This window comes from Gossypium arboreum, chromosome 7 (genome assembly GCF_025698485.1).
Source record: "Gossypium arboreum isolate Shixiya-1 chromosome 7, ASM2569848v2, whole genome shotgun sequence".
NCBI lineage: Eukaryota > Viridiplantae > Streptophyta > Magnoliopsida > Malvales > Malvaceae > Gossypium > Gossypium arboreum.
In genome coordinates this window covers 74,806,512-74,833,745 of record NC_069076.1, presented here as the reverse complement: position 1 = coordinate 74,833,745, position 27,234 = coordinate 74,806,512, and the positions used below count along the sequence as shown (strand labels likewise).

The window sequence follows — 27,234 nt, the reverse complement described above, 5'->3', positions numbered from 1 at the left end:
ACCATTAACCAGGTTCGATTCCGCAAGCACAAATGCATAATTAATATTTCTAACAATATTAACACTTCTCCTATAAAATTATAAGTCATACACTCCATGAATTCAGATAGACTCTCCTCATAATATTGGAGATAAAACCCTCAAGTGAGATAATACCTTCGGAAGAACCATCAGAGAAACATTGGTGTGAAGACTACCAACAGCGTTTGAAACTCCCTAACGGCAGGAACTCCAGCAAACAACGGATGCCGGAAAAGGAAAAGGCAACAGCTGAGAGATGAAAGGGAAGATCATCCAAAGCATAAACAACAGCCATTATAACGTCAATAGTTGTTAATCGAAATTTAAATTATATGCTTTGATGTGTGTCGTGTTTTACATTTAGATTTGATAATAAGCTTGAATGAACTCATTAATTGCTTAAAAAACCAGACATATGTTTGGATAAATGAACTGACTATTTTTAATTGTTGCAATGCAAAACGTGCCACACGTGTATGTTACCCACACGTGTCGGTTAACCCGTGCATTGTACAACCGAGATTTCTGTTTTTTAAATTTGGTTAGATTTTACGATCTGATTTGGTTTTAATTTTGAAAAACATGGACACAATAACTTTTGAAATAAAATTAGATAAAATTATAATTTAAGTAGGAAGATAAAAAAAAGTAAAATTTTAAGAAAATCAGAAGATGTAATCAATTTAATGTAAATATTAAAAGAAATCAAATCAGATTTTTTTTTAATTAAAATTTTTAATATGGGTTTGTTTTTATATAAAATAATGATTAAAAGAGTGAAAAAGGCAAATGGCGGTAATGAGGAGGAGCAGTAGAAATAGTCGTAGGGGCAGGAGGGGGCAGCCCAGCAAAGGCAAGGCAACACAGCTCGCGTCTCTAAAACCTCGAGAATCGGGCCACAGTCCATCCGTTTTCACATCTCTCGAGATTTTCTTTTTTCCTACTTTTTGTACTTTAACGACCTTTCATTTTGTGATTTTTTTAATTTTTATTTTAAAAGCACACTACTCTCGGTTGTCTCCATTGAAAAAAGCCAAGGAAGGAACTGGAAATCCCCATGGTGGGAGTCGAAGGTGTCAAGCTGCTGTTGCTGAGATATGATTAAGCGTTATCTTGGGTTTGGCGGACTTTTCATCAAAAACCCCAGGTGCCATGCCAAACCCCTTTTCCCATCACTTTTTTTTTTTTTTTTATAAAAGCCGAAGAGAGAAAACGATACTTATCTTGTTTATCTATTCTTTCATAGTGTTCTTTTTTTTTTTATTGACTACTTATGTATCCTCTCAATTGCTTTATTTCACTTTGCACTGATCTGTTTGTTAATGACTGTTTTTAGATTTGATTGTATTATCTTATGGTATTAAGGTTTTAATTGGGATCTGGGCTTTTGGGTATATTAATTTTATAATAGTTTTATAACGATTTTCTATACATATAGTTTTCTGTTTTTGGATTATAATGTTCTGTGTCCCATTTATACTTGTAGGGAATTTAGAACATTGCCTAGGGTTTTTGTGAGAAGACTATTTTTTTTGGTGGGAGGGTGAGTTTTTCATGGGATGAATTGGTGACTTAATGATGGGGAGTTTAAGTGAAGAAGAAGATCAATTTTTTGACACCCGTGAGGACATCACCTCTGTATCTGATCTGGGATCCGATTGCCCCGACAACTCTGATTCCGAGCTTGTTGCATCCACTAATTCTATGCCTGCTAATTTTGGATTTGAAGTTTGGATTAAAAACCTCAGTAGCATTCGTGAACGGCGTAGTAAATTTCTAAAATGGATGGATTTAAATGTAGATCAGACTGCTAGGGAAAGCCCCTCGAACATGTGTTGCGATGAAATTGAAGTGGAGACTGATAGAATTATGGAGGAGAGTGGAGCGGTCTTAGGATCATCAACTTTTGATGATGATTTTTCATCAAGTCAGTCTTCCATGTCTTGTTGGTCAAATGATGTCAGGGAGTTGTTAGATGGGGCTTTTGATGATAATTTTGTCTGTAAGATTAAGAATTTGGATGATGGGACAGAGTTCATTGTGGATGAACTTAGTCAGGATGGTATGTTGAAGGGATTGCGGGAAGTTGGTTCCAATAATTTGCTTACCATTGACGAGTTTGAAAGGAAGCTTGGCTTATCCCCTCTAATTCAACAAGCTATGCGCCGGGAAGTCAAAGAAGTTTCTGATTTAGGGCCACAAAGAAAGCAGGGTAAAAGAGGATGGCTTAGGCAATTAGGTGCTGTTGCTTGCATTGTTGATAGGCAGGTTGAAGCTGCTCGTATGATATCCAGTGATTGTTGTCCAAATGCTGAGGCTAGGATTCAAATGGTTCGAGTTAGATCTTACAAGAAGCGGTCGAAGGAGTTCTCAGCTCTTTATGTGAGACAAGATATCCAAGCCCATAAGGGGGCAATCTCAACTATGAAATTTAGCCCTGATGGTCAGTATCTAGCAAGTGCGGGTGAAGATGGTGTTGTGCGTGTGTGGCAAATTGTGGAGTCTGAAAGATCAGGGAATTCTGACATTCATGATGCCAATCCTTCATATGTCTACTTCCAAGTACATAGCTTTTCTGAGTTAGTTCCTCTTCATGCAAACAAAGAGAAAAAAGAAAGATTGACAAGTCTGAAGAAAAAATCGGATTCAATCTGTGTCATTTTCCCTCAGAAAGTTTTTCAACTTTTGGATAAACCTATCCATGAGTTCCGTGGGCATTGTGGTGAGGTCCTGGACCTCTCATGGTCAAAGAATAAGGTTACTATTTTCTTTGAAGTTTGAAACAACTTGCTATTATTTGCTATCATGATTTCTGATTTGTAATTGAGGTTTATGTATTGCAGCATATTCTATCATCCTCTGTTGATAAGACAGTACGATTGTGGCAAGTTGGATATGAAGAATGCCTAAAAGTATTTTCTCACAATAATTATGGTAATGAATTTCAATCCATGCTTATTATCACCTTAATTTTGTTATAGAAATGCTTGACTTTTATTATACCTTATTTTTTTTTATAGAAATGTCTATTAAGGTGAGCAAACCTTTGGGATTTTGATTTGTGACATTGTAATTGTTATATAATCTTATTGCTCTGTGGTACAGTAACATGCGTTCAGTTTAATCCAGTGGATGATGATTACTTCATAAGTGGTTCCTTAGATGGGAAAGTGCGTATCTGGGCAATTCCTGGTCGTCAAGTTGTTGATTGGACTGACATGACAGATATTGTTACAGCTGTGTGTTACCGTCCCAATGGAAAGGTTTGATGAAGCTTTTCTTAACCATTTTATTTAGCAATCAGGTTCTAGGATTTTCAATTCATTATTTTTTATTTTTTCTCACGACAGGGTGCAGTTGTTGGCTCAATGAATGGCAATTGCCACTTTTATGATGCATCAGGTTTTTCTTTGTTTTGCTGGTCCTTTTTTTTTTTTTTCCTCTTGAAGAGTTGTTTATATTTTTCAACATCTTGTTCATGCTATTCTAGGATCTGGCAACTTTTACTCTTTGATTAGCAGTTGATTGGACTGTCATATTCTTCTTAAATTTGACTATTTTCAATACATTGAAATGTGAGGATATAAATAAAAAATATTGCCTGCCTGTAAGAACTTGAAAACTTTGATGTGTATCCTTTCGGGTCATACAATCTATCTTTTCTAGAAACGTTACAAGTTTAGATGGCCCACTGAGACTTGAGAAGGAAGGAAGGAAAAAAAAAATTGCCCTTTCTTAATGGAACGTAGTTTTACTTTTGATGAATGAAATAACCCTCTGCTAAAAATGAATCACAATATTTGTTAATTTATAAAATGTATTTTACTTTTGCAACTTGAAGGGCAATCTCGGAGGACTTACCTTGTCAAATTCCTTTTCTGGCTTTTCAGATGAACCTTATTCTTTCATGTTTGCGGTTTGAAATTTGTATGATCTGAACATAATTTTTCTTATGATTAGTAACATGGTAGTTTCAAGAGGTCATTTTGATTATTTATGTCGAAACTCCAAATGTTCTGTACCAAACCTTCAATAGATGTCTTTCTGAAGGTTAACTTGTTTTGAGAATACTTGTTTTGAGAGTACTAACTGATCTGTTTATGTTAACCAGATAACTGTCTGCAACTTAATGCTCGAATATGCATACAGAGTAAGAAGAAGCCACCATGCAGTAGAATAACTGGACTTCAGGTATTGACTGCTACCATCTGTTGATCCTTATTCTCCTTTTTTTGTAAAATATCTATGCCCTCAAGCAAGCTTCCAATCATTCAAAAGTTAACAGAGGAATTATTTTGTAGTTTTCTCCTGGGGACCCTGATATTTTGATGGTCAGTTCTGCTGATTCACAAGTTCGAGTCCTCAATGGTATTGACATGGTATGCAAATTTCGAGGTAGGTAGTTGTTTTTGCCTGATTTAATTGTATGTTAGATCCAAAGTTGGTTGCCAATTTGGTAGTTTCATGAAGAAAAAAGAATGGATGATGTGGAAAAAAAAAAATGAAACTAGAGTTCTATTTTCCGGTCATCCCAATTTGAGGAAATTTGTTAGGTGAAATTTGGATGTTTTGGATCACTTTGTAACTTGCCTTGGTAACAACCTTTTGAAAAGGGTAGAATAAAAGCCTACTTCACTCACATTACACTTTACGGTTAATCTTAACACCATACAATATGCTTTAAACTCTAATCAAAGATGACTCTATTATCACTCTTGAGTTGTCTTCTCTATATACAGGTCTGCACAATGCAGGGAGCCAAATATCTGCAGTATTCACCTCAGATGGAATGCGGATTGTTTCAGCAAGTGAGGATTCTAATGTCTATGTGTGGAACTATATTAACCAGGATGGGCCAGTGTCCCACTCAAAGAAGAATCGGTCTTGTGAACGTTTTTTCTCAAATAATGCATCAGTTGCGATACCTTGGTGTGGGATAACATGTAGAAACTCTATTTTCCCAAATATGTCAGGAACTTCACCATCACCCAAAGATTTATCTAGTAGATGGTGTAATGAGAATACTGGGGTGTTGCAATCTGAGTTGGGTGATAGCTCTCAACACAAATTCCCCTTCTCTTCTTCTGAACGTTTCTCGCTGGGCCATGGATTTTTTTCCGAGTCGTTGCTCAAGGGTACTGCAACCTGGCCAGAGGAAAAGCTCCCGCATCCAGACTCCTTTGTTGTATCTTCTGCAATGTGTAAATCTGAGTACAAGTTGCTGAAGACATCTTGCCAGAGTGCTCTTGGTTCTTCTCATGCATGGGGCCTTGTAATTGTAACAGGTGGATATGATGGACGAATCAGATCATTCCAAAATTATGGATTACCTGTCCACCGTTAACTTATGGAGATGACTTTGAAGTTTTTCTGTTTGATTTTGACAAAGAATTACGTCACTCATATTGCAGCTTTTCTCGTCCGGATCTGGGTTAAAATGATTGGCGCTTGGTTGATTTCCCATTTGCGGACGATGGGTTGGGTTACATCCACGGTGATATCAGGATCTGGTGTTGAGCACTGTATCCGATGTCAAGGCAATATTTGGTTAGCAGCCCAACCAAAGTTGACAGGTTTGTTACAGTGGACTCAAATGAAAGTTATAGTCAACATCCTATTCCTGTACTTGAGCACAGCCGGATGTCAGGATATGGGCGGTTGAATTGAAATGGATCACGTATTCTTTGATTTGTTGAAGTGAAAATCCAATTGACAGGGTCATGCCAAGGAGTCCCATTTCAAGTATTGTATATTGAGATTGTTTTGGTGGGGTCATTTCCGGAGGAGAAAAGTGAAACTGGTGGACAGGAGTTACTTCTGAACAGAACTAGTGGGACTTGGGTGAATAATTGAAGGGCCGTGGTGGTGCATTAACAGAAATTTGGACCATTCTGGCGGCTGCTTTGCATTGTCTCTAAGTGGTAGGGGTCATTATCAAATTGAGTGGTTGGTAAAGTTGTTGCAGTGCCATGACATGGTGGACTTGGTTTAAACAAATGGGTTGTTATGGTGCATGGTAAATCTTATTCATATAAGCTTTGTATTTAAAATTTTTTATTACCCAATTTGCAAGGGTTGATTATAGGGTATTGAGAGGATCTGATGTAGCATTGAAAGTGTAGTATACCTTTAGTGAAAGAAAAGAAAATAACTGAGTTAAATTTGAACGAGAAATCTACTTTCGACCTTGTTATCCAGTTAAGAAATGATTTTTTTTTTTTTGTCTAAGAACCATGTAATTTGTTACACCAATCAGAATTATATATATAAAAGTCCTATAATAGAAATATTTAATTTAAAATATATATTTAATATTTTGATATATAAAAAATTCCGTATTGAAATAAACATGTTATATTAAAACATTAATATTTTATATACCAAAATATATTTTTAATTATTAGTTGAAGAAGCCATATTCTATCAAAACAGAAAAGAAACACTTTAAATAATCATGTTTTATTTCCAAGTATCATTTAAAATGTTTTAAATAAAATACACTTTTAGTCATTTTATTTTTGAAAGTTTGTAGTTAAGTCATCTAACTTGAAAATTATTAATATTTTATTTCAACACAATTGAAATTCTTGGGCATTTAAATTTAATAGTTTTGATAATTGAATTTATTTATCCTAAGAATATAATTATAATAAAGTAAAATTTAACATATGATTTTAATTTTGAAAAAAATAATATATCATATTTTAATATAAAAATTAGTGACAGTTGATCCATTATAAAAATCATATGGATAACAGAGACCAAATATTAATACAATAAGTTTTGAAAAACATAAATATTGGAAACCAAATAATAAATTTTTAAAGTTTGGTATCTAAAATGAAACTTGTCAAAAATTTAGGGTGAAAACTATAATTTATATTCTTTTAATTTCAAACTTGTAATAGCACATGAGGCGTGGTATGTTAGAAAAGGTGGCATGTCAAGTGATTTTTAGTATTAAAATTGATAATTTTAATAATTGAATGACCAAATCTAAATATGTTATGATTATTTTATAGTTTATTCCTACTTCATACTTATAAAATAGTAATATTTCATAAGCAAACCTCATAAGTAACTAACGAAATTATTGCAAATATGAATAAATAATAATTTTTATAATACAAAAGTGTATTTATATTTTAAAATTTTAATATAATATTTAATAAGTTATTTCATCAAGTAAATATTTAAAATTTAACTTATATGCTTCTAAATGTTGAAACTTTTGTTAAATAAACTTATTAGTGAAGATTTGTGTAATGAATTACAATTATTCTACCAAATTAATTATAAATTAAATATTATAATATTTATATTTTAAATAATTCAATTAAAAAGAATAAAATTATATTAATTTCTAGTCATTTTAAGCTTTAATTTTTTCAATTTAAATTTAAATTTTCATAATAATGTTAAAGTCTATTTGAATTATATTTTATAAAAGTTATTAAACTAATATAATATATTATGGAATTAGTTTAAAAGGAAATCCCAGTAGGAAGTTTGGGTTAGCAGAATTTTTTTTTACCTGATTTGATGATTAGTGCTAAAAATATAATGATAAATCTTTTTATTGCTTCTAAATTCATTTTTCTTTTTCATTTCAAACTCTGAATCATCACAGTTGGAGGACATCCACGTTGAGGCTTTAAATTTGTGGTAGTCTAATTAATTTCTGTACCAATACTTGAATAAAAATGCAGCGGTGGTGGTGAAATTTTATATAAAATTTCCATTATACTTTTGTATTCTTTTTGAACAATATTTAAAATTTTAATATATTTTACTTTATAAATTTATTTAAGACATAATGTCTCAATGTGTTAAACTAGTTTTATTTGATAAATTGTTTTGATATAAACAAATAAAAATGTTTTTGGAATAAAGAAATTGTAAAGTTCTAAACATAAAAATCATTTCAAAACTTCCAAACATCTTGTAACAGTTTATTTTTAGTTTGCTTCTTTGTTATCTCTTTGAGATGATCTGTGTCTTAAGGTTTGGGTAGAATTGAGTTTGTAAGGTTAAATATTATCCTCAAAGGTTTTTCAAATTAGTGAATTTGGGAAAATCCTTAGTTGTGGAAAGCTAAGGTAGTGGAGTAGGTAATTCGGGCCAAACCACTTTAAATTCTTGTGTCAAATTTTTCTATCCTTATTCTTTAGCATCCACAATTTTTTTTTAAAAAAAAATCAATTCACCCCCTCTTGATAATTTTGGTTTGATTATTTGAGTTAACAGTTGGTATCTGAGCTAGTCTCTATTTGTCAATTTTACAACTAAGAGAAGATCCTTGAGGTAGCTCAACTTTCAACCAATCAATCCACAAGAGATGATGTTTACATCCAGTTTAGTTTTTCTTGGAGAATCTCAATCTATCTCCAAGCCTTCTTACTTCTATAGTACTAACTATTCTTATTGGAAGACAAGAATGATGTTTTTCATACAAGCGAATGATTTTGTTGTATGGGACATCATTATGGACGATCCCTCCGTACCTCTCAAGCAAGAAGGAAAACTCCTTATTCCAAAGAGCAAGAAATAATGAAATGAGGAAGATAAAATGAGTATTCAGTTGAATGCCAAGGCTATGCACACCTTATCTTGTGCACTTAGCCCAGAAGAATATAGTAGAGTTTCATATTGTTCCAATGCCAAGGAGATATGAGATAAGCTTGAAGTCACACATAAAGGCACTAGCCAAGTAAAGAAGTTTAAAGTTGGGATTCTTACTTATATAACCATTTGCCAATCCATGTAACCAATTATCATGACAATGAACCCTTTTATATATGTCCAATTTTCACCCGACGAACCACAGTGAAATAACATTGGATACACGAGAACAGTGCTCACATAAGATGTGGAATGGGCCTACTCACACGATTTGTGGGTTAGGATGATAGTCTACACGATGTTGCTCGCACGAGTTATGAAGAATCCGTAACAAATGTAAGATTTTAGCCATCGGTAGGTCTGTAATACCCCCTACCTGTATTCATTGCTGGAATAGGGTACGAGGTATTACCGGAGTTTACGAATTAATTTTTTTTTTTTAGGAAAACTCAATATAATCCCTTTACAGATATCTAACCTTCCCTGCAATATTATATCGAGACCAATCCAAATCAACCAATCCAATTCAACATATTTTCAAGATAGAGTCATGCATTTTTATAAGATAACCTCATCACATAACAAAACCAAGATTTGTTAGCCATACCATTGGTTGACCTTACATTCATTTCATAGAATCATTTACTTTATTAGCTTATACATGCCATTAATCTCCAAAATAAAGTTTCTTTATATACCGAAGTCCTGAGGTTGATAGTGTGATGTGTCTCCGACCAAATCCGATCCCGAGCTCTTAACACTACAAAATAGAGGAAAAGGAAACGGGGTAAGCACTTTGTGCTTAGTAAGCTCATGTAACAAGAATTATACTTACCTAATATTTTCAATACAATACAATAAACATTTCTATATCCATTCAATGCATTATTACCCTAATATGCACAAACTCAACATTCAAGTTAGTACAATAATTTCCATGTACCAATAATATATACCATGATTGATGTACTCATCAATACCATGATTTTCATTCCATTATTATTTTCCATATTTATCCCGTTGAATTTATCGGGATTTCGATAGATTTTCAGAGGAAAACTTTTAGTGTACAATTTCGGGTCCGTCAATTCATATTCATGTGCGCACATTTCCATTTCAGAGAGCACACTCCCGCAAACCTCAACCTTGCAGCGGGATTACCAGTCTAGGCTAAATCCCCTGCAATATAAACTTATAGAGTATTGTCGGGATTACCAGTCCAGGCTAAATCCCCTGCAACGACAATTACTTTAATGAGCTTGGATCTGAATTACTAGTCCACGCTAAATTCAGACCCTAATTCGAATTACCCGTCCGGGCTAAATCCATTTTACACATATTCTTCGGGAGGGCTATATCAGGATAGGATCACCCGTCCGGGCTAGATCCTTTTTACCGTCAATTCCTTTTCAGAGATCCATCGAAATTTTCCTTTCATTCAACCGGGATTTCTTCCCATTTTTATCAAATATATCAATGTTTTATCAATTTTCATACAATGAACATTCAAATCATATTCATATCAAAAACATGCATTTCAAGCATTTAAGAATATAATTCAAGTTACACGAACTTACCTTGATACTTGTTCGTGTACAAAAATCTACTAATCCTGAACTTTTTCCTTTCCTCGATCTAGCTTCAGATTTGAATATTCTGGATCTAAATAAATAAATTTAATTATCAATTTAATACATTTCATGTTCATATGCAACATTCTCTATAATTCAACTATTATTTATAGTTCATTCAAAGTTGTCTACTTGAGTCATATTCACTAAATTATTTTTATCTTGAGCTACAGAACTCAAAATTATGATCCGATAATTTTCCCTGAAACTAGACTCATATATCGTCTTACCATAAAATTTTCAGAATTTTTGGTTTAGCCAATAAGTACAGTTTATTCTTTAAAGTCACTCATGTTCTGCTGTCTGACAGTTCTGACCCTTCTTCACTAAAAATTAATTATCTCTTCATACAGAATTCAAATGATGTTCTCGTTTATTTCTATTAAAAATAGACTCATTCAGGATTCTATAAATATAAATTTAAGCTCCTAAATATTTTTATTCAATTTTTTTTATAATTTTTCAAAGTCAGAACAGGGGAGCCCGAATTCATTTTGACCTTGTCTCACAAAATTTACAAATCCATTGCTTATACTATTTCTTCTATGAGAAACTAGACTCAATAAGCTTTAATTCCATATTTTTTTATCTTCTAATTCGATTTCTACAATTTATAGTGATTTTTCAAAGTTAGTCTACTGCTGCTGTCCAAACTGTTTTTGTGCAAGCTGTTTATTACCATTTTTCCCCTAAGCTTTTAATAAATGATAATTTCGTCCCTACTCAATTAGCCTCTCAATTGAACTTATTTTTCTCAATTAATATTTTATTCTATCACCTTAAACTATTTTACAACCTTTAGGAATCATAATTTCAGCAATAGACTTGGATTCCAAGCATTTTCACAATTAGGTCCTAAAAATCAATTTCTATTGAAATTACCTAATAAAATCATCTCATAAACAAATTAAAGCTTTAATTTCATTCTATTTCATCATAAAATTACAGAACTCAATCATGGTGACTTGCAATTTCATCCATGAAATCAAAAACTAATGAATTTAATAGTAGGACCTAGTTGCAAAAGTCTTAGAAACACAAAAATTACAAGAAAAAGGCAAGGATTAACTCACTTGGTGCAAAAATTATGAAATACCAGCTTAGATAACCCTCCTATGGCGTTTTTAGCTGCTGGAATTGAAGAGAAATGAAGAGAAATCTAGATATTTAGTCCTAGTTTTATTTAGTTAATTTTACAATATTCCAATTTTACCCTTAATTTATCAATTTTTCTGCTGATTTCATACCCTTGCCGTCCAGTCCAAATAAATTTTGGGTCTAATTTCCTTTTAAATCCTTTCTCATTAGAATTTTAAGCTATTTAATCATTCTAGCAACTTTTACACCTATTACAATTTAGTCCTTTTCATTTAATTGACTACCCAAACATTAAAATTTCCTAACGAAATTTTAATACCACATTACTAACATTTCATAAATATTTATAAAATTATTTTTGACTCGGTTTTATGAGATAGTGGTCTCGATACCTTGTTTTTACCCAATTTCTTCAATAATTTCTTTTTCTAACTAACCACTAAATCGGTAAAATTTTTCTATCAATATTTTCATACGATTTTCCTATCATATCAATTTTCATACAAAAATATTGAAATAAATTTCTCTTTAAATCGGATTTGTGGTTACGAAACCACTGTTCCAATAACCTTGAATTTAGGCCATTACAAGGTCACCCAAGACCAACACCCAAAACAGTAATAGCCCCAATGACATGTCATTTGTATTCTAGGCATTCATTAAGTTCATACAAGCCTTGTTTCATATTCAACCATATAACTTTCTGTTTTCAAATACATACCCAAAATATGATATTAATACATTTTAATCCATCCAAAGCTTTAATATTACTACACAAATAAATTCAATCGCACACATACATATATGCATTATATCAAAAAAGTAACAATTTAGTTATTTTATACACAATACAAACTTACCTAACCAAAAAAGGCAATAAACACAACACCGATGACTATTCCGCTATCTTTCCTTTTCCACAATTATTGTCCAATTGATTTGTTTCTTGATCTAAATAATGATTAAATTCAAACAATCAATATATAACACTTTATAATACTTATTAGATGCATATGAACCCTTTTAATTTTATTTTACAATTTTATCCTAAACTTTTATCTTTATGCAATTTAGTCCCTAAAACCAAAATTTACATATTTTCACAATTAAGCCTCGTACTTTTGAGTCGATTCATATACCATCCCTTAAAATCTCTATTTCGACTAAATTCATAGAAAATTTCATGCTAACATTCTAACATTTTAGTCCCTAGACTAAAAACTATTCAAATTCATTTTACAAACTAGTTCTAATTCAACATCAAGGTTCAAGCTCCATCAATTAACATAAAAAAACATTTAAAAATATCAATGGTAATTTTTCAAACTCTTAACATTTTCACAAAATAGTCCCTGAGCTAGCTAGATTAAGCTACAACGATCTCAAAAACATAAAATTTACAAAAAAAATAGGTAGAAAAATCACTTACATGCACAATTCTAAGCTAAGCTGAAAATCAAGCTTTGGCTATGGTGTTTTCTTCTCTAAAATTTTGGTGGAAAGCTAATGAAGATGATGATGTTATTTTCTTTTGTTTATGTTTTATTATTATTTATCTAATTATAACTTTACCCTTATTATTAACATAAAGTTTTAACCAAATAATAACCTTAACCGTCCATTAAAAATCCTTATGATCTAATTATCAATTAAATCCTCCCACTTAAACCATTTAAGCATTTTAACAAATAAAAATCAATATGGATTGACTTTTACAATTTTTTACAATTTAGTCCTTTTTAACTAATTAACCAACCAAACATCAAAATTACTAAACCAAACTTTAATACAACACTACCATAGACTCGTAAATATTAAAAAAAATAATATTTAGTGACTCACTAATCGAAATTGTGGTCCCGAAACCACTGCTTCTGATACTATTAAAAACGGATTGTTATAGGGTCATTACAGTCAACAATAATATCAAATACATTGACAAGTGTCAACTTCTTTTTAAAAGGTATGTGCAAATTATATTTTTCTTTATTTGAAGAATTAGTTTTATTCTTTCCAATGAAATAATTTTTTATTAATTTAGGATTAATTATAAGAATAATAATACTTACATTTAAATATTTAATATTTTTCATGTGTTTTGTGAGTCAAATTAAGGTGCACAACTTATACTATTAAATAATAAGAGTGAATACAAACTACAGAACTATGCTAGGTTTGAATCAAATAAGAGAATATTATGAAATAAATCTAAGTAGCACTAGACAATAGCATACGATCTATGATCTATTGTTTCATATATGATTATGATTTATTGGCGATTAATGGGAGAAGAGTCGCTGTAAATTACACTTTTAGATTATGATGTAGAAACAAAATCAAATCTCGAACAATATGTCATATCTAAAATTATAATTGAAAGATTTATTTCAAGGAAAATTTGTAACATTTATATTCCGTTGATTTATTTATTTTTATTCAATTATTTACTCTAAATTTAAATATGTTAAATGTATTTTTAGTGTATATAAAATTTATTTTGATTATATTCATTTTATGGTAGATAAATCTATTTAAGAATCCTTTGTAAAAAAATTATTGAAGTCTAACCCGAATTAAATTCTACCCATGAACACTTTTAATTTTCTGTAAAGCAGGCTTCAGTGTGAGTTTCATTGGAAAGGGTATGAAGAAGCGAAGTCAAATGGGTTGGTTTTTAAGTAATAAGATTTGGACGTAAATAGGATGAAGTCCTTGGACTTTGTTCCTTCAAATCTAAACAACTTTGGGCCCAACTGCGATTCAAAAACAATATCTCACACCACGAGTTACTGTGTAAAACGGAAAAAGAAAAAGGGAATGGGAACAATAACAGCTCCGTGGAAGCAACTTCTTCTCAACGCTTTGGAATCTAATTCCCATCTCAAGCACTCTTCCTACTTTCAACTCGTTAGCCGCCTTTCTCCTTTTTCACTCTTCCCTTCTTTTTTTTTTTTATTTTCTTTTTTTTGTTGACTTGTTGTTGCTACTTCTTACTGTTATAGGCCACGGTGGGATGCAACGGAAGACCCTCCAATCGCACCTTGGTTTTTAGGTACCCTTTTTCATTCGTTTCTGTGTAAAATGCTTCTCAAATTCCAAATTTCATTTGTTTGGTATTCAATGCGATTCGATTGAATTTACAGAGGATTTCAAGAGAGCAGCGACAAGTTCCATATCAACACCGATAACAGGACTCACAAGGTTCTTTAATTCACTTCCCCTCTTTCCGGATTCTTTCAATTCTGAAATGGGTACAATATTATTTGTTAATTTCGCAGATAGAAGAGCTAAAGCATTGCCCTTTTGCTGAGGTATTTTCTTTTTTGAGGGTATAGTATACCCATTATTTTCAATAACCTGTATTTTACTTAGGGTTTAATGTAAATCCTTTTTTATTTCTCCTTTTCATTGCAGATGTGTTGGTACTTTACCGATTCATGGGAGCAGTTTCGAATCAGTGGAAGAGTTGATTTTATTGATGGATCCAATCCTGACAACTTCAAACTCCAGGTTAGGCAACAATCCACCAATATTTGACTCCATTATTATATGAACTTATATTGCTAATAAAATGACTCAGGACTCGTTTTAAGTACTTTTTGAAAAGAGTTTTTAATCTATGTAGAGTTATATATTCATTGTATACAATAAAATATAAGTTAATTTAAATAATATTTAAATTCATTAATCTTATGATATATAAAATATCAATTTTATTTAGCAACTAATAATAATTTAATAGATTAAAAGGATTAAGCATATTGTAACTTTGTTGATTATGGAAAAAAGAAATTGTGAAATAAATTAGGCTTTAAAGAATCATTTGTGCCTTAAGTTCAGATCCCATTATGTGTTCTAGATTTATTCTGAGCTATAGAAAACAACAAAATGGCAAACATTCTTCTGATATAATATTTATTACTTCGTAAAAAAGATAACTTTTTAGTCATTTCCCAACTGAGTTAGTGTTTGGTTAACTCGTGAAACCTACTCCGTTAAGCACTTAATACATGCGTGCATACTGCAGCAAAGGGAGAAATCTTGGTTTGCTAGCTCTGTTAAATCAAGGCTACAATACTTGGGACCTAATCCTGGTCTGCCCCGCATAAGTGAGCACCAAAGTGAGGAGGAAGTTCGTTTAGATCCTTCAATTGGCCCGGTTGCTGCTTTTTGTCTGCTTGTTCTTGATCCTGATCAGGTTATCCCTCCTCCAAATATACAGTTTCTATCTGTCACATCCACTTCTTCATTTTGATTACTTCTGTTTAAGATTGATATCATAATTTGCAGGTTGATTATTTGAATTTGAAGAATAATGAGAGAGTTAAGTTTATATCTACACTTGATATGAATGGAGTGAAAAACTGGACATCAGAGAGAATCAACCCTTGATTTTGTTTTCAGTTTCTAAAGCCATGAGATGGACACACAATGGCATATGGTTGATGTGGAATAACATATTATAATCTTTTATACATCAATTTTCGCTGGTTGTATGTATGTATTTTAGATTCCATAAATAAATATAGTTTCTTCTTGATCATGTAATAAGGCGCCTGACTACAATTTACTCTTTATTGTTTGTTGTGTTGTGCTTTATTTTAGATTCAATAACAAATTTCAGACCATGTACGCATTGCACCGACCTTAGGGACCTCTTCACTTCCTCTTCCGACTCGCACGCTGTCAAGTGCTTCCTCTACGCTCTCCAATTACCCAACTGATTCGCCCCTCCCCCCTTTTTCTTTCACTGTGCTATGGCATTCCTAACTTCATTTCCCTTTTCCTAAACCAGCTAAATGGTAACGTCAAAAACTACTTCTTGCATTGGATAGGACAGACAGCAATATTTTTCATCAATCGTTTTTATTTTACTTATAATATTAGCTGGTATCACGAGTTAACAATATCTAACTCACTTGAGCAAGCTTAAGAAGGGGTAGATAAGCCTTTAGTTTTGAAAAAAAAAAATCAATTAAACCTCTCAACAAAAAAAGGCATTAAAGCACTTAAATTTCTAAATCGCATTAATTAAAATTCTTGATCGATATTTTTTTGTCTTTGACCATTATGGCATTAATGTGGCCTTTAATGGTTATTAAGTCCGCTATTTCATTGTTGACATTACGGTTGATGCAAAAATATAAAAATGGATAAATGGTGTAAGAATTGAACGGGTAATTAAATTAATCAAATCATCAATTTAACAATGGATAAATGAAATTATTTATAAAAATTCAAAGAAAATTACAAAATGAAAGAAACACAAATTCTAGAATTTGGACAATCAATATGATCCAAAAATAAAATAAAAATAAAAATAAAACCCAAAATAAATATTAAAATTGGTTTATCTTTCACTCTATTTTCAATAATGACATTGATTGTAGCAATCAGATGAATAATTCTTGAATCAATTAACTTAATCGATTAATCTAAATGGATTTTAAATAGATTAATTTGCATAAAATTTAAAATATAAGAAATCATGGAAATTTGTCAGACGAAGAGAAAAAAGTCATGGATACAGTACAAGTCCCATTGAATGTACAAATACAAATTTTAAAATTATATAATTAGTTTAATTTAGATTTAAAATATTATAATATTCCATATATTTCAATAATCTAAATTTAATGATGATGACCTAAAAAAAGCTAATTTAGAGAAAATGAAGGAGAATTAAGAAGTGTTCTTGGTATTTAGCTAAAATCAACTAGATTGCTTAGGAAATAGTTCATTGCTTCAACATGAATCCATGATGATCCTGTAACTTGTCGATGTCAAGCTACGGAACACCGAACACGTACGTGTGTGAGTGAGAGATAATGTCAGCGGCCTCTCTGCTTCTAAATCGTGTGGTTATCGTTCACAAATTTCAAGTCGGGTTTTCGCTTCTGCTACGCTCATTTTGTGTCGCCTTCTGTTCAGCCTTCCTTCTTGTTTTCTCTCCAATGATAACAATAACCCCAAAACCCTTTCGTTGCTTTCCATGGACCTACAAGTTGGCACACGAGATTCCTGTAATAAAAAACAAACAGGCTGGCATCAAGCTAACCCCCCTATCAGTAGAACAACACTTGGCCTGGAACAAATATCTAGAAATTCTTTCATTAAAAAAAGATGCCACTGTAACCAAATACCGCAATTTGAATGCAAGAATATGGGCTATCAGATACTTTGCGGAGCTTCCTAGGACAATCACAACGTCCAAGTCTTACGCCAGTAAACATGCATGTAACTTACAGCTGCAGAGGATAAATTTTTGTAACCAACCTCTGTAACTCCTATGCAGGTCTAATATTTATTTAATTGATAAAGATATCACAGAAAGCAAGGAGAATCGACACTTGCTTTTCATTTCTATTCCTCTGGCAAGGCAGAAGAGAGGGAAAAATAATAATGGGAATAGGATGTGTGGGATTTCCCGTGAGGAAACGAGGCAAAGTTGAGTTTCCAAGAAGTAGGATCCTAAAGGAGAAGCGAGCAAAGCTGTACATTATCAAGCGTTGTGTGTTGATGCTGCTTTGTTGGCGAGACCCCAAGGATAAATAATACCTTTTTCTCTATCATTCACCTCACTTTTATCTAATCAATTAGACATAGATGAGTAAGGACAGTGTATAATGTCAAACGCAAAGCATTCTCAACTTAGCCTTTCTTTTGTAGCTGTAGTATCAAAATGTTTTCTCTGCATAATTTTATATTTTTCAGACATCAGAATCAGAAGCATTTACAATTCCATCCTGAGGCCTTTGTTTGAGCTAAAAATCTCACAAGCAAAATTTTTTAATGGAAGGACTGTGGTCGCCATTTTCTTGAACCAGTTCCTAGTCATTTCCGAAGCATGCATTAGTGTTTTTTTTTTTTTGTCGTATGTTGTGAGGGAGGCCTCATTGGTTCAGCGGCAGGGACATATCATATGGATGCAATTTTTGACACCTAATATTCGACCATAAAGAATATGTAATGCATGGAAACTAAATTCTACCGTATTATAACTGAGTCCAGCATTAATAAACTCGTAGGACATCGTAGCAGTTAATTGCTTTTGGATAAAATAGGAAAGAACTGCTTATCCACCAAAAAAAAAAACGCTCCTACAGGATACACGATGAACAATGAATTGCAATCCATGACAATAGAATGCCAACAATGAAAAGTGGAAAGAACGCTTTCACCACTGTGCCTCAGCCCTTGGTTTTCAGTTAGCTCAAGTTATTTATTTGTGTTAAAGCCATAGACACATAAAGCGCATCTAGTGTAGTGGTATCATAGTACCCTCCCACGGTACTGACCGGGGTTCGATTCCCCGGATGCGCATTAGTTTTTTTATTAGTCTTTTTTGCTCATTCAGGCGACGTTTGAGCGTTTGGTATGGGTGATAATTGGCATTCAATTTCAACTGTCATACTGCATTTTCAATCCATTAATAATTATATTTAAGGGCATCAATGATCAAACAAACAGCAGAGGAGAGGAAATTTATTTGGTTTGATGAGAAAGCTGTCCAGACAATCTTGGATTTTTCAGATTTAAGTAAATGTGAATATCATCATATGCAGCTTTCTTACAGAAAAAGTGAAAGAGAAGGCAAGTGACAATATTTGACAGCAAACAATGTGGCGCAACAACCAGGGACCTTCCATTCTACTCTCATCCCTCACCAAACACTACCAAGCCAAGGAGCAATAGCCACTGGCTGTGAAATGAAAGCCAAACCCCCCTTTTCATTATTTCTTTCTTACAAATCAAGTAAAGAACACTCGTCACACACTCATGAAAGCCGCTGAAGCAGGAATAATCTCTTGTTGAATGGGACGGATTTCGTATCTCTTTTCCATCTAATTTTTTTTTAATTAAATTAAAAAAGTGCCTAAATTCTTTGATCATGAAGCGTTTCCTCCAAGCAACCCTCCACCACCACCACCCCTATCGCTATCACCATTAATCATTTCCTTCACCTTCCCTTCCCCTCTTTTTATATTCTACTTACCGCTTCTTTCAAACCAACAGTAAGTTTTCCAGTTGCTAAAGAAAAGAATATCTTGAATATCTTGGCCAATGCCGGGTCTGTTTTCCGTTAAAACTCCACCCAATGCGACACCATTGCGGGTTCTCATAGCCGCAACTGAAAACGGCGCCGGCGGAACCAGGCGACCCCCATCTCCGTCCCCTTCGGTTTCACGTACCAAGCCAACGAAAAAGACCCCAGATAAATCGGGCATCGATGAATACTCTCTCGAAAATCCGGATCTGGGTCCTTTCCTCCTCAAGCTCGCCCGAGACACTATCGCTTCCGGTGATAATCCGAATAAGGCATTGGATTACGCCATCCGAGCCTCGAAATCCTTCGAGAGGTGTTCGGGTCCAGGTCTGGAGCTGGCTATGAGCTTGCACGTCCTGGCGGCCATATATAGTAGCTTGGGGAGGTTTGAGGAAGCGGTTCCGGTTTTGGAGCGGTCCATTGATGTGACGGATGATGCACTGGCCAAATTTTCTGGGTGCATGCAGTTAGGGGACACGTATTCAATGATGGGTCGACTGGACCGGTCCATTAGGTGCTACGAGTCTGGGTTGAGGATCCAGATTGAAGCTCTTGGGGATTCGGATCCTAGAGTTGCTGAGACTTGCAGGTAACTGATCCCATTCCTCCCTTATTTACTAATTTACAGTTTTCTTGGTTTCTTGGGACCTGGGTCACTGCATTATGCATGTTTGTCTTTGGTTTGGAGGTTGAAAGTGGGATGATTTCAAAGTAATATAATAATTTCTGTAATTGGATAATATTTTATACATTACTAATTACCAATCATTTGTGCAATTGGGTAAAATTTTATCTAATTATTAAAATTGCAATAATTAATTTAATTGTATAATGTTTTGTGTAATTGCGAAATTACATTAGATAATATTTTGTATGATTAATATTTATCAAAATTGTTACAATTATATGTTTTTATAGATTAAATCGGACTTATGTATGATATATTCTTTTTCTAAATCTGATTCAAAATATCTTAATACCAAAAATAATCATTTTACTAGCCTGATTAATGGACCGTTTGTGTATCTTGCTCCGTACCTGTAGGTTTAGACATTGTCTCTGTCATACCTAAATATGGTGTTAAAAGTAAGTAGCATAGGTGCACATTATGAAGTGACTGAAAATGGCAGGTATTTAGCTGAGGCCCATGTTCAAGCCATGCAACTTGACGAGGCCGAAAATCTCTGCAAGAGGACCCTTGAAATCCACAAGGAGCACAGTGCACCAGCATCCCTTGAAGAAGCAGCTGACCGCAGGCTTATGGCTCTTGTTTGTGAAGCCAAGGGAGACTATGAATCTGCCCTCGAACACCTCGTCCTCTCCAGCATGTCAATGATTGCTAATGGTCAAGAAAATGAAGTGGCTGCCATTGATGTTAGTATTGGCAACATCTATTTGTCCCTTGGCAGATTCGACGAGGCAATCTTCGCCTACCAGAAGGCACTTACGGTATTTAAATCCACGAAAGGGGAAAGCCACCCTTCGGTGGCTTTGGTCTTTATTCGGCTTGCTGATCTTTACCACAAGACTGGCAAGCTAAGGGAATCCAAATCCTACTGTGAGAATGCCTTGAGGATATATGCAAAGCCTGTCCCTGGAACTACATCGGAGGAGATTGCTAGTGGATTGACTGAAGTGTCAGCCATCTATGAATCTTTGGATGAGATTGAAGAGGCTTTGAGGCTCCTTGAGAAAGCAGTGAAGTTACTGGAGGACACTCCTGGCAACCGAAGCACGATTGCAGGAATTGAAGCACAGATGGGCGTGATGTTCTACATGGTTGGGAGGTATGGGGATGCTCGAAACTCTTTCCAAAATGCCGTGGCAAAGCTCCGTGCTAGTGGGGAGAGTAAATCAGCCTTCTTTGGAATCGTATTGAACCAGATGGGACTGGCAAGTGTGCAACTTTACAGAATAGACGAGGCCATCGAGTTATTTGAAGAGGCAAGAAAGATATTGGAACAGGAATGCGGCCCATGTCACTTAGAGACTCTTGGAGTTTATAGCAACCTTGCTGCCACCTATGATGCCATTGGAAGGTAAGCATTATTCCGCATTCTTTCCCTGTTCTTGTTCAAGTCATTGTGGGTATCTGTATTTATTATCGCACTGCATATGCTTTGAAGATCTGGTTACATAAGCAGATTATTGGGACCTCTGTGTTTGATATTTCCGAATAGATGACGTCTATGTGGCTGCTACATTGAACATGGAGTTTTATTTGTTGAACGCAGGGTGGAAGATGCAATTGAGATATTGGAATACATCCTTAAAATGAGAGAAGAAAAGCTGGGAACAGCAAATCCGGAGGTAGATGACGAAAAGAAAAGGCTAGCAGAGCTGCTGAAAGAAGCAGGAAGGACGCGGAACAGAAAAGGAAAATCACTTGAAAAACTACTTGATGCCAGAAGTGCCAAGAAGGAGAGTGCAAAGAGGTGGTCAACTTTTGGTTTTAGAACTTGATTGAACCAAGCAAGCAAGCATCGCACCTCTACTTATGTTATATCAAATAGTGGAACAAATATATATTTTCCCCTTTCAATTTAGTGGACCCTTAATTTCATATATATATATATATATATTCTTTTTCCTGTTTACGTTTTGATAGTTGAATCAAACATGGATAGGAATTGGATGGATAAGTTGTAATTTCCAGTTGTCGATAGTTTTATTGATCAGGATGAGTGGATTACCTCGACCAAGATTCTTCCAATCCAAAGAAACGTTATGCGCCGTGGGAGTGGGAGTTTGTGTTTCAAAACTATGGTTACTAAAATTTTATAAAATTTTAAATAATGATAAACCATGAGTTATAATAAATTATTTTTATAATTTTTTATTGAAATATTATAATTTTTAATATATTTTTTTATTTACAACGTCATGTATAAAATAATCATTTTATTTTCTAAAAAACCCATTTTAACGATAATATTAGGCACTTAAAGTTAAATTTTTTTAAAAAACCATTGAGTATTTCTCTAAGGAAAAAAAAAAAGTAAGGATAAAGTAGTAACTTCTCGAGCCAAATCAATGTTTTAAAATGGCTTGTTGCTTCTCAGAACTAATTAGAAGGTCAAATTATAAACTTACTCCTCATTTATGTTCAAATTACATCTCCTAGCAAAGCTTTTTACAGTAAACTATGGAGATTGAAATTTCCTAGTAAAATACTGTTTTCCCATTTCTCATGTTTAATTGTCAAATGGGTGTTAAACTAAACAAATTCATCAAAAATCTAGAATTTTAACTTAATAATCGATAAAACCCAAATCCCAAATGCCCTTCCTTGATTAGAAAGCATAATCCCATTACGAATATCATGAAACCCAGATTTCTTTTAGCTGAGCAAGTAAAAAAGTTATGGAAGAAATCAGTCACTTTCCTCACCATCTACCTGCAATCGTCGACTTGGATTGGATGAAATCCATACAAGCTGGACTGTTCATTCAATGGATGAAATATCCTTACAACCCAGTCCCAGATCTAAAACCCATATTAAAATCCACAAATTGGAAGAAAAAAAAACCCCACCATTTGATCATCAAGCTAGATCTGGCAAAGGGCTTGGAAGAGACAACAGTGTTGAGGCTGGACTTAGACTATGAATAGGCAACAATGGATTTTGAAATCAAAAAGAGGAGGTTGTTGATGTGGCTGAAGATTACTATAAGCTATCATCAATGGCGGGAAAAAATAGAATTTAGAAGTAATTAATTATATTGAATTTTTTGGTTTAAGAAATTTTAGTTCCAAAACTATTTAGTTTTAATTTTGATTTAATTTTTGTAGATCTTTTAAGAGATTCTAATTAGATGTGCTGATGAGTTGGGTCGGGTTTAAGTATGATATTAATATATTTTATATTTGCCTAAGCTTGATCCGACTCGAAATATGGGTCTAAAATTTTGTCAAAATCCGTCCACATCTGTAAAAAACTAATCCAAGCTCATTTTAGTCTCGTCCATATTTTTAAAAAAAATATTTTGTATTATATTATTTTAATATTTCATAAAATTTTACATATATTTTTATTTATTGAAAGTTTTATATGGATATCTTAACATTATTTTAAAGTTTATATTAGAGTAGTATTTTTTTGAATCAATATATTAGAGTAGTATTATATATTTAGTATAGGTTTATTTTTTAATGTGCTCTAAATTACATAATATAAAGTATCATAAACTTAAAAACGGGTCAGGTTAGGCTGGGCTCTAGCCTTGAATGTTTAAACCCGAGCTTGACCCATATTTTAAATGAGCCTTTTTTTTTTTATCCCAAACCTAATTTTCAGGCCTAATATTTTTGTCCAAACCTTCCCAAATTTCGGACGAGCCTTCAGGCCTAGGCGAGTAGCCTAACCCATGAACAGGTCTAATTCTAATATATGTTTTTGTTTTTTTACAAAATTTAAATATTTTCAATATTTTTTTAGATTTTAATTTTCTAATTTTTTTAAAGTTGTCAACATTTGCCATATGACCTATTTTAAGTAACTAACATGTTAGTATCATTGGCCAAAATATGTAACGAAACAATAGTTCAGGTATTAAAATTTGATTAAAGAAAAAGGTATCAATGTAAGAAAATGAAAATAGTTCAAAGTTAAATCATGAATGTCGTAACGTTGCCTACATAAGAGTACGGGGGCCTAGTAAGCAAAGTTAGACACGAAGGGCCTAAATTAACGTAGAGTCGTCACTAACCAATTAGGGCTAGGTTGGTTAGCCACCTAGCATCTAAAAATCTAGAATTAATACTACGAAAAATCCTAAAAGTCAAGACTCGATCTCATCACCAAATTTCGAGTTCGGGAGTACGATTATGTGTGGGGAAGGTTATAGCTGTAACACCCAAAACCTGACCTAGACGTCCAGACCAAGTCTTGAGAGTTACATCATCAATCTTACGAATTCACAGTTTTAATGCAATAACACAAATCGTTCTCTACATAATATCTAGAACACAGTTAATTAAGTATGCAATTTCCCAAAACATCACATTATCATAAACTACCGAAAACCCTAATAGTAATTATTAAATGAAAGGCTAAAGCTTGACCGAGCTCTCACAACACCGACCCATTCAAGTTTGTGAACCACTTGCAATTCAATTAGAAAATAAATAAGTTGTGAACTCAACGCATAAAAGAGATTCATTCACGTATGATACAATTGAAGGGCATTCTTGAATCTTGAGATTTAAGAAAGCAATAGAATTCGTTACAGTTCAGATACAGAACAGTTTAGTTACAGAAGCAAAAGTAGTTTTAGTTTCATTTACAAAATAAATCAATTTCATATGTTAGTTTTTTCTACCCCCAACCTCTACACACTGTTTTCGGCCGTCCCAACACACCAATAGGACGTTTAATGTCCATCCAACCCTACACACCATAAAATGTCTGTCTGACACGATTATAGAATCGCAGCTTAGCTGCTACACCAGAAAGCGTCAAAGCGCCAGATTCAGAATTATCCGCATGGTGGCTTAGCCACTAATTCAGATCAGAGTACTTCCTTCTTCATAGTATCCCAACCTATGTATATGCAATGTACAATGTCCACATTTATAGAGTACAGTTCAATATCAGAAATAGCTATCACAATTACACTATACATATGTCAATCATAGAACATCAAAAGTTCCCATACAATCGAATTCAGATCATTCATACATTGAGGAGGTTAAGATCAGTGTCAGCCACACACACGACCTCAAAAAATCAAGATTCAGACCTAATTTACAAGCCACACGGCTTGGAGACACACCCGTGTCCTTGCCCGTATGGTTCACACGCCCGTGTCCTCTACCGTATGGTTCCAAAACATAAACAGTGAGTTATACACGGCCTAGACACATACCCATGTCCTCTTCCCGTGTGTCTTACACGGTCTAGGCACACGCCCATGTCATTGGCCATGTGGTCCTAAGGCTCAACCAAAAAGTTACACGGCCTAGACGCATGCCCGTGTCTTTAGCTGTGTGACACCAAGATAATGAACATTGAGTTACACGGCTTAGACACATTCTTGTGTGAACCATGCACTAATATGGCCACACACGGCCTGGGCATACGCCCATGTGACCTCACAGTGATGAATAGTGAGTTACACGGCCTGGCACATGGCCTTATGGCTCATATAGCCTGGACACACGCCTGTGTGCCTGGCCATGTGGCGTCAACAGTGACATTTTCCAGTGATCGAAATTCATAAAATTTAAGGTTTTCAGCGCGTACCTGAAGTCATTTTGATGTCTGAATAACGTAAGAGTATCTCCGAACCTAATATGACCATCCAAGAATCAATTTCACAATCATTCTTAATTCAACACAAAGATCAATATATCATCAAGGTTATGTAGAAGATTTCAACAAAAATCCTAACTCAATTTCACACACCTATCTCGCACGAACAGTGGAAACTGAACTAACGTGATGGAGAAGTATCTCTTGTGAGAACCTCGCCTAACAAAGTAACCAATTGAGAGTTTAAACATTGCATTCAAGTAAAACGAGTTACAACCCCGTTTTAACAAAATTAACGATAACAAGACGAACTTGCAACAACGAAAGAAATAACGTCTAAACTTACACAGTACTTGTACAATCAACTTGACAAGCAAAGAAAAAGTTCCCAATTAGCGTAGAATCCAATATGGAAGCAAGCAAAAAGGAAAAATATAAAAAGAAAAAAGAAGAAGTAAAGAACAAGGAAAGAACAAACAGAAAAGGAAAAAGACGATGGAATTAGTCAGAAGGATTTAAATTAACCACCAACTAGCCTTTTGATGTTTAACAAAAATATTTCCTAACGCATACAATGGGATTTGAACTTAGAACCAGACAAAAACACACAGATGCTTAACCAGTGAACCAAACAAGCTCATTCTTAACACAGATTTACACAGAATCGCACTTAACTACATAATACATGGATAAGGGTTGATTTAAAGATAACAAAACTTTTAACGATGCAACTCAAACTCCAGACCTTAAACACAAAAGCATAGCATAAAACTAGAGATACAAAAATCTAATTACTACAGATTCTCACAATTAAATTTTAAAATTTTGGGGCGTTACAATAGCTCCCCTACGACACTTATCCGGGGATAGTCCTACGGGGTCTTAAGAGCTAGTTTTTTTTTTAAACATATTAATGTCTTAATCTAGGCTAAAATCTTATGGAAATCTTAAATAAAAACTCTAAAGTAAATTCTTTGGTTTACTTGTAACGCGATGAAGATGTGTTCACCAAACTTATCTAATTTGAAACTTAAGTTAGATATTTTTATTTTTAACAAGAATCCTAAAGGATACCTAAATAATTCTAGTAAAATACCTTTAATTCCTAAAATTAATTCTATTTTAGAATTCTAAAAAATGTAGAAATTACCAATAAATTAAGAGAAATATTAAAATCCATATGCAATTTATGCGATCTTTTATTATTATTATTATTTAAAAGACTTAATTAATAACGTTGACCTATCAAGATCTTACGAAAGTATCCTATCTCAGATTTATAATTTATATTACTTTAAAATTCTTGATTTAAGGTTTAAATTTGTTAAAATTCTAAAATAATATATCTTAAATAACATTTATTAGCTTTCTTAAAAAGTTTCTAAAATAAAATAGTTAGAAAGACCTATTTATGATTTACAATTCACCTACAAAAATATTTAGTTTTAATCTTGAATAAAGTCCTAAAGAATATTTACATAATAATTTAAGATTCTAAAGAGGAATCCTATATAATTTTTCTAAGGTAAACGGTAGATCTTAAAAACTAATCTAAATCCAAA

At 33.4% G+C, this 27,234-nt stretch overlaps 3 protein-coding genes, 1 long non-coding RNA gene and 1 other non-coding gene across 6 annotated transcripts; 4 read left to right on the top strand and 1 right to left on the bottom strand.

The window, feature by feature from the left end:
* The first annotated feature begins 590 nt into the window (after positions 1-590).
* LOC108451538 (uncharacterized) lies at positions 591-6,227 on the top strand. Its single transcript, XM_017749221.2, has 8 exons — positions 591-1,168; positions 1,508-2,778; positions 2,865-2,955; positions 3,127-3,284; positions 3,372-3,423; positions 4,133-4,212; positions 4,323-4,416; positions 4,761-6,227. The coding sequence occupies exons 2-8, from the start codon at positions 1,597-1,599 to the stop codon at positions 5,363-5,365; spliced, it is 2,262 nt and encodes a 753-aa protein (XP_017604710.1). The 5' UTR covers positions 591-1,168; positions 1,508-1,596; the 3' UTR covers positions 5,366-6,227.
* A 7,904-nt stretch (positions 6,228-14,131) lies between these two features.
* Positions 14,132-15,923, top strand: LOC108481954 (pyridoxine/pyridoxamine 5'-phosphate oxidase 2). Of its 2 annotated transcripts, XM_017785056.2 has the most exons (7): positions 14,132-14,279; positions 14,375-14,424; positions 14,516-14,573; positions 14,651-14,683; positions 14,787-14,882; positions 15,400-15,570; positions 15,663-15,923. In XM_017785056.2, the coding sequence occupies exons 1-7, from the start codon at positions 14,190-14,192 to the stop codon at positions 15,762-15,764; spliced, it is 600 nt and encodes a 199-aa protein (XP_017640545.1). In that variant the 5' UTR covers positions 14,132-14,189; the 3' UTR covers positions 15,765-15,923. The 2 variants fall into 2 exon arrangements, with proteins under 2 accessions (XP_017640545.1, XP_017640553.1); XM_017785064.2 differs by lacking the exon at positions 14,651-14,683.
* Positions 15,924-18,624: 2,701 nt separating this feature from the next.
* TRNAG-CCC (transfer RNA glycine (anticodon CCC)) lies at positions 18,625-18,695 on the top strand. Its single transcript has one exon. It is a non-coding gene; the product is annotated as a tRNA-Gly (tRNA).
* A 120-nt stretch (positions 18,696-18,815) lies between these two features.
* LOC108468422 (protein KINESIN LIGHT CHAIN-RELATED 1-like) lies at positions 18,816-22,222 on the top strand. Its single transcript, XM_017769310.2, has 3 exons — positions 18,816-20,008; positions 20,550-21,458; positions 21,654-22,222. Exons 1-3 carry the CDS (start codon positions 19,437-19,439, stop codon positions 21,880-21,882), a joined length of 1,710 nt encoding a protein of 569 aa, XP_017624799.1. The 5' UTR covers positions 18,816-19,436; the 3' UTR covers positions 21,883-22,222.
* Positions 22,223-24,588: 2,366 nt separating this feature from the next.
* Positions 24,589-26,081, bottom strand: LOC128295125 (uncharacterized). The gene is made up of 4 exons (XR_008285443.1): positions 26,019-26,081; positions 25,826-25,891; positions 25,664-25,708; positions 24,589-24,961 (listed from the first exon to the last, which is right to left on the bottom strand). It is a non-coding gene; the product is annotated as an uncharacterized LOC128295125 (long non-coding RNA).
* Positions 26,082-27,234: the final 1,153 nt, after the last annotated feature.

Coding starts and splice junctions, on each gene's coding strand:
- LOC108451538 (XM_017749221.2), top strand. CDS start 1,597: ATGATGGGGAGTTTAAGTGAAGAAGAAGATCAATTTTTTGACACCCGT. Junction 2,779..2,864: donor TCTCATGGTCAAAGAATAAG/GTTACTATTTTC, acceptor TATGTATTGCAG/CATATTCTATCATCCTCTGT. Junction 3,424..4,132: donor CCACTTTTATGATGCATCAG/GTTTTTCTTTGT, acceptor TATGTTAACCAG/ATAACTGTCTGCAACTTAAT.
- LOC108481954 (XM_017785056.2), top strand. CDS start 14,190: ATGGGAACAATAACAGCTCCGTGGAAGCAACTTCTTCTCAACGCTTTG. Junction 14,280..14,374: donor ACTCTTCCTACTTTCAACTC/GTTAGCCGCCTT, acceptor TTACTGTTATAG/GCCACGGTGGGATGCAACGG. Junction 14,574..14,650: donor CCGATAACAGGACTCACAAG/GTTCTTTAATTC, acceptor TTAATTTCGCAG/ATAGAAGAGCTAAAGCATTG.
- LOC108468422 (XM_017769310.2), top strand. CDS start 19,437: ATGCCGGGTCTGTTTTCCGTTAAAACTCCACCCAATGCGACACCATTG. Junction 20,009..20,549: donor AGAGTTGCTGAGACTTGCAG/GTAACTGATCCC, acceptor TGAAAATGGCAG/GTATTTAGCTGAGGCCCATG. Junction 21,459..21,653: donor ACCTATGATGCCATTGGAAG/GTAAGCATTATT, acceptor TGTTGAACGCAG/GGTGGAAGATGCAATTGAGA.